The 14,899-nt window shown below is 43.1% G+C and overlaps 1 protein-coding gene across 1 annotated transcript in view; it reads right to left on the bottom strand.

Moving 5' to 3' along the window:
- Positions 1–6,081: 6,081 nt before the first annotated feature.
- Positions 6,082–14,899, bottom strand: part of vps50 (VPS50 subunit of EARP/GARPII complex) — a gene marked incomplete at its 3' end in the record, with an annotated part of 123,027 nt that continues 114,209 nt past the window's right edge. Inside the window, exons 8-10 of the mRNA XM_084327070.1 lie at positions 14,344–14,379; positions 7,851–7,933; positions 6,082–6,085 (exon numbers count right to left, since the gene is read on the bottom strand). Of these exons, the coding sequence (XP_084183196.1) occupies positions 6,082–6,085; positions 7,851–7,933; positions 14,344–14,379 (123 nt within the window). The remainder of the gene's footprint in view (positions 6,086–7,850; positions 7,934–14,343; positions 14,380–14,899) is intronic.

Genomic DNA, 14,899 nt, shown 5'->3' with positions numbered 1-14,899 from the left:
CCTGCCTGCCTGCCTGCCTGCCTATCTGTATGCCTGCCTGCCTGCCTGCCTATCTGTATGCCTGCCTGTCTGCCTGTCTGCCTGCCTGCTTGTATTTTCACACTTTCATAACAGATGTTCCAACACTACTGGGCTGAGGGGAGAAGGCCAGTTCATTGGGTTGAAACCCATTAGAATCATCAGGGGGAAAGAACAGAAAGGTGGATGTATTTTATAAGTACATCATAACTGGTACATAGCCGCCCAACTTAGACAGACTCTCAAACGCCATTCATTTACCTAAAAGCTTTGACCTTAAAAGCAACAGAAGCACATGCGGAACATGCGGTATTCAATTCTTGTTAGAAAATGTTAAGTGCAAGTAAGGCCACAGCTAAAAACCAGCCTGAATATAATTTAAAGGGGACATATATATTAGTAATTTTCAACAAGTTAATATAGGTTTTTGACGTCCGCTAAACATGTCTTTGACGTTTTATGCTGAAAAAACTGATTATGCATTATCGCAGCCTCTATAGGGAGGTGTAAATGGTAAATGGCTGCATTTATATAGTGCTTTTATCCAAAGCGCTTTACAATTTGTTCCTCACATTTGACCCATTCACTCACACATTCACACGCCGACGGCGGAGGCGACCATGCGAGGTGCCAACCTGCTCATCGGAAGCAATTAGGGGTCAAGTGTCTTGCTCAAGGACACATCGACAAGCTGCCTGGGAGGAGTGGGAATCGAACCGGGAACCTCTGGATTACCAGACAACTGCTCGACCTCCTGAGCCACTGTCGCCCCTAGGTGTAGTGGTCACGTCATTGTTGTTTCCGGCCGGTCCGCGTGAATATTTTCGGCAACCAACTTGTGTTTAGCGTTTCTCTGATTGGCCACTACGCCCATGTGACCGCGGCAGCGTGAGAGAGCTGCAGCGCGGAAATAGGCTGTCTATTGCCATTCTCTAAGACGAACTCTAACCTTAACCAGCTCCTTAACAGCGCCTAAACTTAACCCTTCTAACCTTAACCAACTCCGAAACAATGCCTAACCTTAACCAACTCCGAAACAATGCTTAAAGTTAACATGCCTAAACTTAACCGGCGAAAGAATGCACATTAAAAAAAATTTAAAATAAAAAATATTGAAGGGAATCGAACTTGTCACCAACAGGATGCGTGTTACTGTTCCGCAACAGTAAGTGACTTCCGGGGTAGGCCTGATTGGCCCCGACAGGCACGTGACACGGCAAACTCAGGACGCGCAACGAGGCTGCTGAGAGCTGTCGCGCGGAAATAGGCTGTCTATTGCCATTCTCTAACACAAACTCTAACCTTAACCAGCTCCTTAACAGCGCCTAAACTTAACCCTTCTAACCTTAACCAACTCCGAAACAATGCCTAACCTTAACCTTAACCTTAACCAACTCCGAAACAATGCCTAACCTTAACCATAGAAAGAATATTGCCATTCTCTAAGACAAACTCTAACCTTAACCAGCTCCTTAACAGCGCCTAAACTTAACCGTTCTAACCTTAACCAACTCCGAAACAATGCCTAACCTTAACCGGCGAAAGAATACACGTTAAAAAAAAAATCATGTTAAAAAAAATTTTTGATGGGATTCGAACTCGTCAACAACGGACCGCAGGATCGCAGGACCGCTGCCAGGTGAGCTGAAGCGCCGAATGAAAATCATGGCGGATTAGGACGGTTACATAATTCCGCAAGCTCTGCCGCTCCGCGGAGCGGAGCGTGCCGCGCGGCAGAGAAAGTTGCGCGTCACGTGCCTGTCGGGGCCAATCAGGCCTACCCCGGAAGTAACTTACTGTTGCGGAACAGTTATAGGCCAACAGGATCCACAGCAAGGCAGCGCTGCCAGTTGAGCTAGTTGTCGATGGTAAAAAAGGGGGGATTACGGCTACATAATGCTGCCGCGACGGAGCTCCGCTCCGCTCTGCTGCTGCCGCATCGCCGCGGGGGCGTGGCTAGACGCAAGTTGGGCGTGGCTAGACACAAGTTGGTTGCCTTTAATATTTAGGCGGCCGGTCCACCTCGCTTGAAATTGCAATGTATTTCCAATGGACACATTTCTAAATCGTCTCGTTTATTAAAACAAATAAAGCATGAACATTGGCACGGTGTACCTTTCTGTGTGTATTCATCCACAATCTATAGCTCAACATGAAACAATTCACAATTAATCGTGAAATAATTACGTATAATTGCAATAATGTTAGTGATAGAAGGGAACTCATTTTGTGCAAAAATGGAAAGCTTGCCAATGTTCATGAGGCAGAATTATTATAATAGCCGATAATACATTTTCCCAATGATAGATCCCTATACGGGTGGACCGCGCGGGAAACTAAAGTGACGTCAGACTACACCTCCCTATACCTCTTTTTCAGGCCTGTTCTCAACGAGCTGCTGTAACGAGCGGGCCACTTTTATCGCACAAATATGATAATTATCGTACATCTAGCGGCTGCGGCGCGGTTAGCCTGTGCCATCGAGCGAAATGTCAGATCCAACTTGTAGAATCGACGTCGCCGATCAAACATGACTCAAGATACAGCAGGAAGCATGCTGTTCCTACAAGATGACACGTCTCCCCGGGTTACGGAGACGACTGTCCCAGATGAAAGAAGAGCTGGTGGCACTCTACAGATCAAAAGATAAGTGACCCCAATATGTCTCAAACAGAGTGCTACATGCCTTCCTGTCGCCTGGGAGAGCCATCTCCAGGAGTGTCTTATTGGCTGTCTAGATCTGCCTCAGCCCAGCATCTATAACCCCTTATCAGACGGGGGGGGGGGGGGGGGGGGGTTACTTCCATAGCTGAAGACTGAGTGTGTTTTCTATAGTGATGGTTTATTTCTTATATATATATTTGTATATTTCATTTCATTTCATTTCACACATGGTAGTGTATTACAGTTCATTACACATTCCTATAATTCATTTAGTTATTATAATCAAATACACCCATAAGCGAAAAGGAGCAGGAGGAAGAATAAATTCTTATTAATACCTGCCCCCTATCCAATTAAATAAAGTCAATTTGATGGTCGACGCATACAACCATTACTTGCACTAAAGTGCAAATTTAAACAAATTCAAAACAAAACGACTAGAACAAAAACGAGCAACAAATGAACAATTCAACATGTAGAAAAGCAAAAAATAAGCAAGAGTCTAATCCTTTTTGTAGTCTTCGTCTAATTATTTTCATCTTACATTTTTTTTAAATTGATAAATATTTTTACATCCATTTAGGTCATTGTGGAGAGAATTCCACATTTGTATTCCTATCACTGAAGGACACATGTGCTTCCGAGTGGTCCGTGCAAACTGATGTTTAAAATCAAATTTCCGCCTGCTATCCCCACTTTCTGAACTACATACAAACTTCTTTTGTAAATTAACTGGCAGCGAATAGCTTTTTGCCCTAAACATGAATAATAACGTATGTAGTTTCACTATATCTTCAAGTTTCAATACCCTCGATCTGATAAATAGACTATTTGTGTGTTCTCTATACTCGACATTATGCATGATACGTACCGCTCTCTTCTGTAATATGTATAATGATTTTATGGTAGTCATATATGTATTTCCCCATACTTCAGTGAGATAAGTGAGCAATATAGTATTCGCATTGCATCATATTTTAACACATGTCTCACTTTATTTAAAACAAAAATACTCTTTTAGACATCTTTTTTTTAACGTGTGCTATGTGGGATTTCCATGTTAGTTTGTCATCCATTATTACACCCAAAAATCTAAACTCTGACACTCTTTCAATAGCCACGCCATCTATTGATACTAGCACCTTGTCGTCCATTTGTCGATTACCGAAAATCATTTAACGATAACTTGTTTACATCAAACAATTTTTTTAGTTTTGTCATTTCATGTTCAATACTTTCAGCTAACTCGTTTAAATCGTATCCAGAACAGTGAAAATTTGTGTCATTTCATTTTTCATTTCAAACCTTTATTTATACTCGTGAAAGCACTGAGGTTTCCCTCATTTACAGTGATGACGAGTTAACAAAGGACACAAATATCATAACAGTTCATAATTACAATGAATTACAATTACTACAATGATGGATTAAAAACAATTACATGATTCAGTACATAGGTCAAGTGCAATGCCTTTAAACTCCATGAATGACGGGAATGTTCCGAGCTTTAGAGTCTTTTGCAGGGTATTCCATGTGTATGGAGCATCGTAGGAGAAGGCAGATTTTCCAAGCTCAGACCGAACTCGAGGCACCCTGAGCACAAGCCGATCATTCGAACGAGTTTGGTAGGTGACAGCACTCCAGACCAACAAAGATGTAATATAAGGTGGAAGTTTGCCAATAATTGCTTTGTAGATAAAAAGATACCCATGATAACTACGTTGCAACAAGAGAGATGGCCAGCCTACCCTCTCATACAAAAGACAATGGTGAGTATCATATTTGTCACCCGTAATAAATCTTAGGGCGGAGTGGTAGGCAGAATCCAAAGGCCTTAATGTAGACGCAGACGCATGCCTGTAAATGACATCACCATAGTCCAATATTGACAAAAAAACAGCCTGTATAATTATTTTCCTACAGAACATAGGAAAACTAGCGCGGTTACGGTACAAGAAACCAATCTTTTGCCGTAATTTTGTAGCTAGGTTATCTATATGGAATTTAAAAGAAAGTTTATCATCCAGCCATATACCAATATATTTATACTCACTAACTCTTTCAATATACAAACCATTTGCTGTTGTTAGGTGTAGCATGTCATAATCTATAACCCTGGCTCTAGAAAACATCATAGACTTGGTTTTACTAGCATTAAGCACTAACTTGAGCTTAGCTAGAGCATTTTGGAGAGTGTCAAACGCAAGCTGCAGGTTCACAATAGCTTCCTGAACAGTATCCGCAATGCAGTAGACAACTGTATCATCCGCATAAAGATGAGCCTGACAACCTGCTAGTGCTGAAAGACTAGAAACAATATCATTAATATAGATTGTAAAGAGGACCGGCCCTGTGGTACACCCTTAGACAATGGCAGGAAATCAGATTGAAAGTTACCTGAATTCACAGATTGACACCTTGAAGATAAATAGTCCTGAAACCAAGCACAAGCGGCTTTATCCAGGCCAATGCTAGCTAGACTATTCAAAAGCAAGTGATGGTCTACTGTATCAAACGCCTTTGAGAGGTCTACAAAGAGAACTGCACAATGCTTCCCATTGTCCAGGGCTGAAATAATGTCATTAGTGACAAAAGTAACAGCTGTAATAGTACTATGATTTGCTCTGAAACCTGATTGGTGAGTACTTAGCACTGAGCAACTTGAGAAAAAGGTTTTTAATTGGTTGTTTACCAAGGTCTCCAGTGCTTTGGCTAGGCATGATAGTTTGGAGATAGGACGATAGTTATCCATCTTATCCCTATCCCCCCCTTTATGCAAGGGGAGCACCTTGGCAGATTTCCACACTTGCAGGACTATGCCAGATGCAATAGAAAGGTTAAAGATGTGTGACAATGGCTCACAAATGACAGGGGCTGCCAGTTTTATAAAAAAAATTGTCTAAATTGTCCACACCAGTAGAACACTTAGGGTCTATGGATTGCAAGATATTGAGAGTTTCACTAGATGAAAATGGCTGGAAGGAAAATGTAAGTACACACGAGGCATGATCGAAGATTGGGCTAGGGTCAGAGTCAACATCCAGTGGAGCCAGCCCAGTAGACAACCTGTCAAATAAGGACCCAGCCTCAATGAAGTGTTTATTGAAAGCAAGACAAATTTCCTGAGGATCCGAGATTTTACAATCAGCCACATTAATACACAATGGCAATGTAGCAGGGTTATTTTTTTGACAGGTTTACTGCACCCCAGAATTTAGCTGGGTTAGAGTAGGAATTCGAGACTAAGTCTAAAAAGTAATCAGATTTAGCCTTCCTCACAGCTGCAGTAGTTCTATTTCTAAGTTGTCTGAAGGAAAGCCAGTCTTGCGTATCCCCAGTGCGTCTAGCACGTGACCACGCAGAGTTCCGCTCAGAAAATAATGCTGACAGCTCACAGTGTCATCTGCGAACAAAACAAATTGTAAATTTTTTGATATACAATCACAACTCTTCATACTTGTTCATACCTCAATGTTCATACTTTTTGCACATTACTGCTTGTGACAGAGCGGCTTTTATTGTATATATGTATATTGACTTTACTTACTTCTTAATAACATTTAAATTTTTTTACTTACTTTCCCTTTTACTGTATGTAGCACACTCTCAGGGGCTCTTTCAGAAATAAGCATTTCATATAAAGTATTCTGTATTTTGTTGTGACATATAATAAACAAACTTGAAACTTGAACTGACTGCGAGCAGTGTGCATACACACACATACACACACGCAACGCACACACACACACGCAACGCACACACACACGCACACCAAACATACACCATCCCATCCTGTAAATATTCAACACTGTATTGTTATTTTTATTCTAATTAGTGTTTATACCTGACACATTGTGCACAGTTGTACAGCCTACACACACACACCTTACACACCACATATTCTACACACACACCTTACACACCACATATTCTACACACACACCTTACACACCACATATTCTACACACACACCTTACACACCACATATTCTACACACACACCTTACACACCACATATTCTACACACACACCTTACACACCACATATTCTACACACACACCTTACACACCACATATTCTACACACACACATATTCTACACACACACATTACACACCACATATTCTACACACACACACACACACACACACACACACACACACACACACACACACACACACACCTTACAACACACACACACACACACAGCTTACAACACACACATTTTCTACACACCCACCTATTTACACCACTTAATAAATTATTTGATTATTTAAATAGTTTCACGTGTCCTGTGTTGCTGTGAGCCAAGGCTGTAACAAAGGGTGTACACGTGTGTGTGTGTGCGTGTATCCATCAGTGGACCAATTGCATGCTTTTGCAGAGGACAAGAAGCCTTCAGTCGACTCCTTCAGACATTAAGCACCCCCCCCCCCCCCACAGCCCAAATGGAATGATAAAAAAATATATATTATACTTTTCTTTTTCTTTTTCTTTTTTTTGTCAACTAATAGTCGACTAACGGCAAATTTTGGCCAATCATAGTCGACTATCCAAATCCTTAGTCGGGGACAGCCCTAGTGTGTTTGCATGCTGTGTCTGTCTTTGTGTGCGTGTGTTTGCATGCGTTAATGTGTGTGTCTGTGTGTGTCTTTGTGTGTGTGTGTTTGCATGCGTTAATGTGTGTGTCTGTGTCTGTCTTTGTGTGTGTGTGTTTGCATGCGTTAATGTGTGTGGCTGTGTCTGTCTTTGTGTGCGTGTGTTTGCATGCGTTCACGTGTGTGTCTGTGTGTGTGTGTGTGTGTGTGTTTGCATGCGTTAATGTGTGTGTCTGTCTTTGTGTCTGTGTGTGTTTGCATGCGTTCATGTGTGTTTCTGTGTGTGTGTGTTTGCATGCGTTAATGTGTGTGTCTGTGTGTGTGTGTGTGTGTGTGTGTTTGCATGCGTTCACGTGTGTGTCTGTGTGTGTGTGTGTGTGTGTGTTTGCATGCGTTAATGTGTGTGTCTGTGTCTGTCTTTGTGTGTGTGTGTTTGCATGCGTTCACGTGTGTGTCTGTGTGTGTGTGTGTTTGCATGCGTTAATGTGTGTGTCTGTGTGTGTGTGTGTTTGCATGCGTTCATGTGTGTGTGTGTGTGTGTGCGCGTGCGTGCGTGCATGTGTGTGTGCGTACCTGATGCAGCTGTAGTGTTTGAAGGTGCTGGCAGCCTTCTGACATTCCAGACAGAGCTGAATAGCGCCTGGATAGTCTTCCTCCTACGAGGGAACATAGGAGTGAGATCAACCAGTCACTTATAGAGTCAGTACATCCATCACAGGTGTGGGGGCGGGAGGGGGGGCCTATCTTCTACACACTGTATCTATCTGGATTATACATCAATATGGCTCCAACTCTCCCATGACCTCAGAACTATACATCAATATAGCTCACTAAATCTCACAGGCTGCCAACATACAAGCTTAGTAATGCTAAGGTTACCAGCAGTCTGGGTTCTAATCTATCCAACTGCCTGGATGATCGTGATGAAGAGAGAGCTGCGACTCCCAAGAATCAAAATTCAGACCCAAATATTCACAGGAGTTTGCCATTATCGTCTGTAACTGTTTTGAAGGAAAGGGTTGATCGAATAGGGTCACGACCTGATTAACCCTTTCCCCTCTGGGAGGAAAGCACAGGTTATATAAACGTCTGTGGGTTTATGTCCGTCCCCATCTGTCCCCCGTTATTGTAGTAGTCTTGTATTCCTTTATGAATCCCCTTGGGGAAATGCAAGTGTCATAGCAGGGGGGGGGGGGGGTACAGGTAGGATAGGTAGTAATAATAATAGAACATAGAACAAGTAGTAATGATAATAGTGATAACAGTAGTAGTAGTAGTAGTAGTAGTAGTAGTAATAGTGATAACAGTAGTAGTAGTAGTAGTAGTAGTAGTAGTAATAGTGATAACAGTAGTAGTAGTAGTAGTAGTAGTAGTAGTAGTAGTAGTAGTAGTAGTAGTAGTAGTAGTAGTAGTAGTACTGTAGTAGTAGTAGTAGTAGTAGTAGTAGTAGTAGTAGTAAACAGTAGTGGGTGGCAGGATTTAATCAGACAGTAGTAATAGTGATAACAGTAGTAGTAGTAGTAGTAGTAGTAGTAGTAGTAGTAGTAGTAGTACTGTAGTAGTAGTAGTAGTAGTAGTAGTAGCAGTAGTAGTACTGTAGTAGTAGTAGTAGTAGTAGTAGTAGTAGTAGTAGTAGTAGTAGTAGTAGTAGTAGTAGTAGTAGCAGTAGTAGTAGTAGTAGTAGTAGTAGTAGTAGTAGTAGTAGTAGTAGTAGTAGTAGTAGTAGTAATAATAAGTCATTACATTTATATAGTGCTTTTCTAGACACTCAAAGCGCTACCCATAATGTAGGGTGGAAATTGCCTCCTTCACCACCACTGGTAGCACCCAACCTTGGGCTACGCAGGCTCAATGGCGCAGGAGACGGGGATTGATATCAGCCAATTAAGGGGAAGGGATGATTAGGTGGCCTTGATGTCAGAGACCTGATTTGGGAATGTGGCCGGGAATGTGGCCAGGAATGTCGGGGGAGCCCCCTAATCTTTGCGATAGGCGTCCTGGGTTCTTTAACGACCGAGATTCAGTCAGGACCGTCTCATCCGAAGGACGGTAGTCGTAGTGGTAGTGAACAGTAGTGGGTGGCAGGATTTAATCAGACAGTAGTAATAGTGATAACTCAAATACAGTTGAGTTAGTGATTTATTTAGTTAGTATTGTTAGTTTAGTAGGGCTGACCTTCGAATATTTTTTTGGAATTCGAAGCTTCGGGGCCGAGATTGGATTTTAATTCAAAGCTTCGAGATAAAAAAAAAAAAATTATAAATGTTATTTATTTTTTTATTATTATTTTTCTTTTTTAGCATTTTTACAGCTTTATTGGTCACGCAGGACCGACAGAGGAGAGGGCGAACGGGAGGAGAGGTGGGGAAGACATGCGACAAATAACGACGGGAGCTGGGATCGAACCCGGGTCGGCCGCGTAGGTGCGCGAGGCAGTGAGGCACTATGGTATGCGCCACGAGGGCGCCCCTATTTATTTATTTTTAATCTTTTTTTTTTTATGTTGTGGGACTTGTACAGCACTTTGTTCAACTTTGTCAGTGCCGTAAAGTTTAAATCTTTTTAAATCTTAGACAAACAAAACACTTTGCTTCCATGAAATATTGTAAGCCGTCATTTGAGGCTTCATAAAAGCAGCACAATGAACACAAATCTGTCAGTGCCGAGTCCGACCTCATCTTAAATAACAAACAGCATTGCTTGTTGTAGTTAACAAAGAGAGGCAGAGGTGATTTTGCACCGAAAAAAATAATATATAGATATTTTTTTTAATCTAATTTTATTTTCATATTCGAATCCCATGCCCATCGAACGAAGCTTCGAAGTATTTAAGACAGCCCTATAGTTTAGTTAGTTAGTTTAGTAAGTATTGTATTTGTGGTTGGAGCCTTTGTGTGTTTTTTTTTTGTGAGATTTTGAAGATGTTGAGAATGTCCTTAGGCAGGTGTTTCCTATGTTTTTATTGTTTTTTTATTACTGTAATGTAATGTACTGTAATGTTGTAGGTTGTGTGTTAGGACCCCAGGAAGAATAGTCTTTCACCCATGGGTGTAGACCAGGGGTAGGCAACCCTAGGCACGCGTGCCTGCATAGGCACGCGTGCCTGCATAGGCACGCGGGGGCATTTGCATAGGCACAGGGGGCAGCACTAAAAAAAATAAAAATAAAAATAAAAATAAAAATTAATTTTTTATTTTTTTTTTCTTCTTTGAAATATTATAGTGAACTATTTTGCACTGTTGTCGCATTTATCTTGTTGAAATCCTCCCACAGGTTCTTTTTACTTCCACATATTTAATTGAGACCCTTTATTTGTTTATTATTTCAATTTAGCTGGAAATACATTGCTACATCATTCAGTAACATTTGAAGAGCCTTATAACAAAAACATTATTACGGTCACCATTGTGACCAGTGGGATTAATCAACAAATTGTATTATTTATTTTTCTATTTCATTGAACATTGCACATGTTAAAAGCAATTTTTTTACTCAAAATGTGAGTATTACCAAGTCAACTTGTGTTCTTAAAACAATAACAATAAACATAGTTTTATTAGGTTGAAATAATGTGGTTGTGTACTTATTTTTCTGTTAACTTATTATGGATTGAAAACTGAAAACCTTAATGCACAGTAACTGAACTCAATATTTTTAAGTTCTGGTAACTAATAATTTTTTTTTTACAGTGTAGTCTTGCGATCAATCAAAACTTATTTACACGATATACCTCACATTCACCCTCCATTCACATCCTGGTGTTCTCCTGGTGTTCTCCATTAGGCCTGTAGGTGGAGCTATGACAGCACACGTACAGTACACACACCGATGGTGTGTGATGTGTCCAAAAATGAATGGGCAAATGTGAGTGAAATGGTCGCACTGTATGCAGCTGTTTGTCTGCATTGCATCCCCCCCCCCCAACTCAGATTTAGGGTTGATACAACCATCATAATAATATTGTTAATAATAACAATAACAATAATGATGTAATAATGTAAAAATTATCATTAAAAAGACCTGATTATGAGAAAAAAGAATTACGATGCATGGAATATTGTTGAGGCACACTAGTTACAACTATATTTCAAACAGGCACTCCATGTCAAAAAGGTTGCTGACCCCTGGTGTAGACTAATGGGGATCCATAAAATAAACAAATAAACAAATAAGTAGTAGTAGTAGTGAACAGTAGTGGGTGGCAGGATTCAATCAAACAGTAGTAATAGTGATAAGACCTGGTCCAAACCGTCTGAGTTCATTATTATCGTGTGAGTGAATGGGCGAATGTAAAGCGCTTTGGATGAAAACGCTTTATAAATACCGTCCATTTACCATTGATTGATTGATTGATTGAAAGCCTTCATTGATCTCTACACAGTAGGAGCCAGGGAGGATGGCTGCTTTTTCTATATAGCGATTTTATCCAAAGCGCTTTACAATTTGTTCCTCACATTTTACCCGTTCACTCACACATTCACACACCGACGGCGGAGGCGACCACGTAAGGTGCCAACCTGCTCATCGGGAGCAATTAGGGGTTAAGTGTCTTGCTCAAGGACACATCGACACGCTGCCCGGGAGGAGCGGGAATCGAACGGGGAACCTTCGGATTGCCAGACGACTGCTCTTTTTTTGTGAGTAAAGACTTATCGCTCCCGCCGTGGGGAATAAGTCCGTTCGCCCATTTGTTTTGTTGTCGTGTGAAATTATTATTGAAAGTGTACCTTGATGGGTGTGTCTGCAGCACCGTCGTTCGCCGTGTTTAGTATTTAGTAGGGCTGACCCCTATTAATCGATTAGTCGACTAATCGGTCGAAAGGAGCCGTAGTCGACTGGCCAACCTCTTAGTATATAATTATAATTAATTTTTTGTATCATTCTTTCCAAAAGAAAAGAGGCCTAGAAGCGTGGCTAACGCTAATGGCACGCATACCAGAGGCTAACTGCCTACGAAAACAGGCACAGAGGCACTGAAAGAGGATTTCACCCATCTAATGAACACACTAGACTAGACAAATATCAAGATGTATCCATCAGTGGACCAATTGCATGCTTTTGCAGAGGACAAGAAGCCTTCCGTCGACTCCTTCAGACATTAAGCACCCCCCCCCCCCACAGCCCAAATGGAATGATACAAAAAGAAAAAAAAATATTATACTTTTTTTTGGGCGACCAATAGTCGACTAACGGCACATTTTGGCCAATCCTAGTCGACCATCCAAATCCTTAGTCGGGGACAGCCCTAGTATTTAGCTTATCCCGTTTGAGACTTGCTTTCTCCCCTTTAGTTTCTCCCGTTTAGTGCTTTTGTTACCGTGTCGTGTTTTGCGGAGACTGAGCCGTCGTCTCTTCTTCTGTTCGCCACGTACCGTGTCCACGTGGGACTCACTGCACTCAGAGATAAAGAGTATTGCTTATATTGTGAAAATCAACTCCTGCATCCCGTCTTCTCTGTTCTGTACTGCGTCTGGGTCCAACACACACATACCCAACTGTAACACACGGCCCCACACCGTGTCACTGACCTGTCCACACTGTCACTGACCTGTCCACACTGTCACTGACCTGTCCACACTGTCACTGACCTGTCCACACTGTGTCACTGACCTGTCCACACTGTCACTGACCTGTCCACACTGTCACTGACCTGTCCACACCGTGTCACTGACCTGTCCACACCGTGTCACTGACCTGTCCACACCGTGTCACTGACCTGTCCACTACCACACTGTGTCACTGACCTGTCCACACTGTCACTGACCTGTCCACACTGTGTCACTGACCTGTCCACACCGTGTCACTGACCTGTCCACACTGTGTCACTGACCTGTCCACACCGTGTCACTGACCTGTCCACTACCACACTGTGTCACTGACCTGTCCACACTGTCACTGACCTGTCCACACTGTCACTGACCTGTCCACACCGTGTCACTGACCTGTCCACACTGTGTCACTGACCTGTCCACACCGTGTCACTGACCTGTCCACACCGTGTCACTGACCTGTCCACACCGTGTCACTGACCTGTCCACACCGTGTCACTGACCTGTCCACACTGTCACTGACCTGTCCACACCGTGTCACTGACCTGTCCACACCGTGTCACTGACCTGTCCACACTGTGTCACTGACCTGTCCACACTGTCACTGACCTGTCCACACTGTGTCACTGACCTGTCCACACCGTGTCACTGACCTGTCCACACCGTGTCACTGACCTGTCCACACCGTGTCACTGACCTGTCCACACTGTCACTGACCTGTCCACACCGTGTCACTGACCTGTCCACACTGTCACTGACCTGTCCACACTGTGTCACTGACCTGTCCACACTGTCACTGACCTGTCCACACTGTGTCACTGACCTGTCCACACTGTCACTGACCTGTCCACACCGTGTCACTGACCTGTCCACACCGTGTCACTGACCTGTCCACACTGTGTCACTGACCTGTCCACACTGTCACTGACCTGTCCACACTGTGTCACTGACCTGTCCACACTGTGTCACTGACCTGTCCACACCGTGTCATTGACCTGTCCACACGTGTCACTGACCTGTCCACTACCACACCGTGTCACTGACCTGTCCACACGTGTCACTGACCTGTCCACACTGTCACTGACCTGTCCACACTGTGTCACTGACCTGTCCACACTGTGTCACTGACCTGTCCACACTGTGTCACTGACCTGTCCACTACCACACCGTGTCACTGACCTGTCCACACCGTGTCACTGACCTGTCCACACCGTGTCACTGACCTGTCCACACCGTGTCACTGACCTGTCCACACCGTGTCACTGACCTGTCCACACCGTGTCACTGACCTTGACGTCAGCTCACATCAAGCTGACCGGCGTCACAGTTTGCCTTCACAGCAGATACAGCAGGACTCACGGAATCTAACATCCGTGTGGGTCTGGCTTCCAGAGGAGAACGCCCACTGTTTGACCTTTAGAGCTCAACGTGTGCGTGTGTGTGTGTGTGTATGCGCGTGCGTGCGTGCGTGGGTGTGTATGTGTGTGTGTGTATGTGTGTGCGTTTTCTTAAAATACCTCAAGCATCTCGCTGAGTCTCACATCCGTCCTTTGCTGCGAGGAAGAGAGAGAGAGAAGAGAGGAGAAGTGAACACACAGCAATAACACAAGGCTGGCGGTTATGCACCTGCCTGCCTACATCTGCCATCTACTGCGTCCACACACCACCAACAGATCGCTGGCCGTCCCCCGGTCTGTGGGGGCCGAGCCTTCGAACCCGTGGCCCCCAGGCTATGGAATGCTCTGCCCTTGGACCTTAGAGATCTGCGGTCTCGGTAAACAACTAAACACCTTTAAAAAGCAGCTAAAGACGGGGCCGTTCACAGGCGTTTGGCTAATTATGCTCTGTGTTGTAAATCTTCTATGTCTTTTTGTCCGTTTTGGTTTTCCTGATCTTTCACGTTTTTTTTATTATTTTCTTTTACCATGCTGCTATCTTTGCACTTTATTGGTTTGCATATTGCTCAACGACAATAACACTATGTAACAAATAGGGATGTCCGATATTATCGGCCGATATCGGCATTCAAATGTGATATCGGAAAATATCCGTATCGGTTTTCAAAAAATATAT

The sequence above is a fragment of the Notolepis coatsorum genome (genome assembly GCF_963971535.1).
Source record: "Notolepis coatsorum genome assembly, chromosome: 13".
Classification (NCBI taxonomy): domain Eukaryota; kingdom Metazoa; phylum Chordata; class Actinopteri; order Aulopiformes; family Paralepididae; genus Notolepis; species Notolepis coatsorum.
Note: the sequence above shows the minus strand (reverse complement) of the source record. Positions and strands in the feature narration are given on the sequence as shown.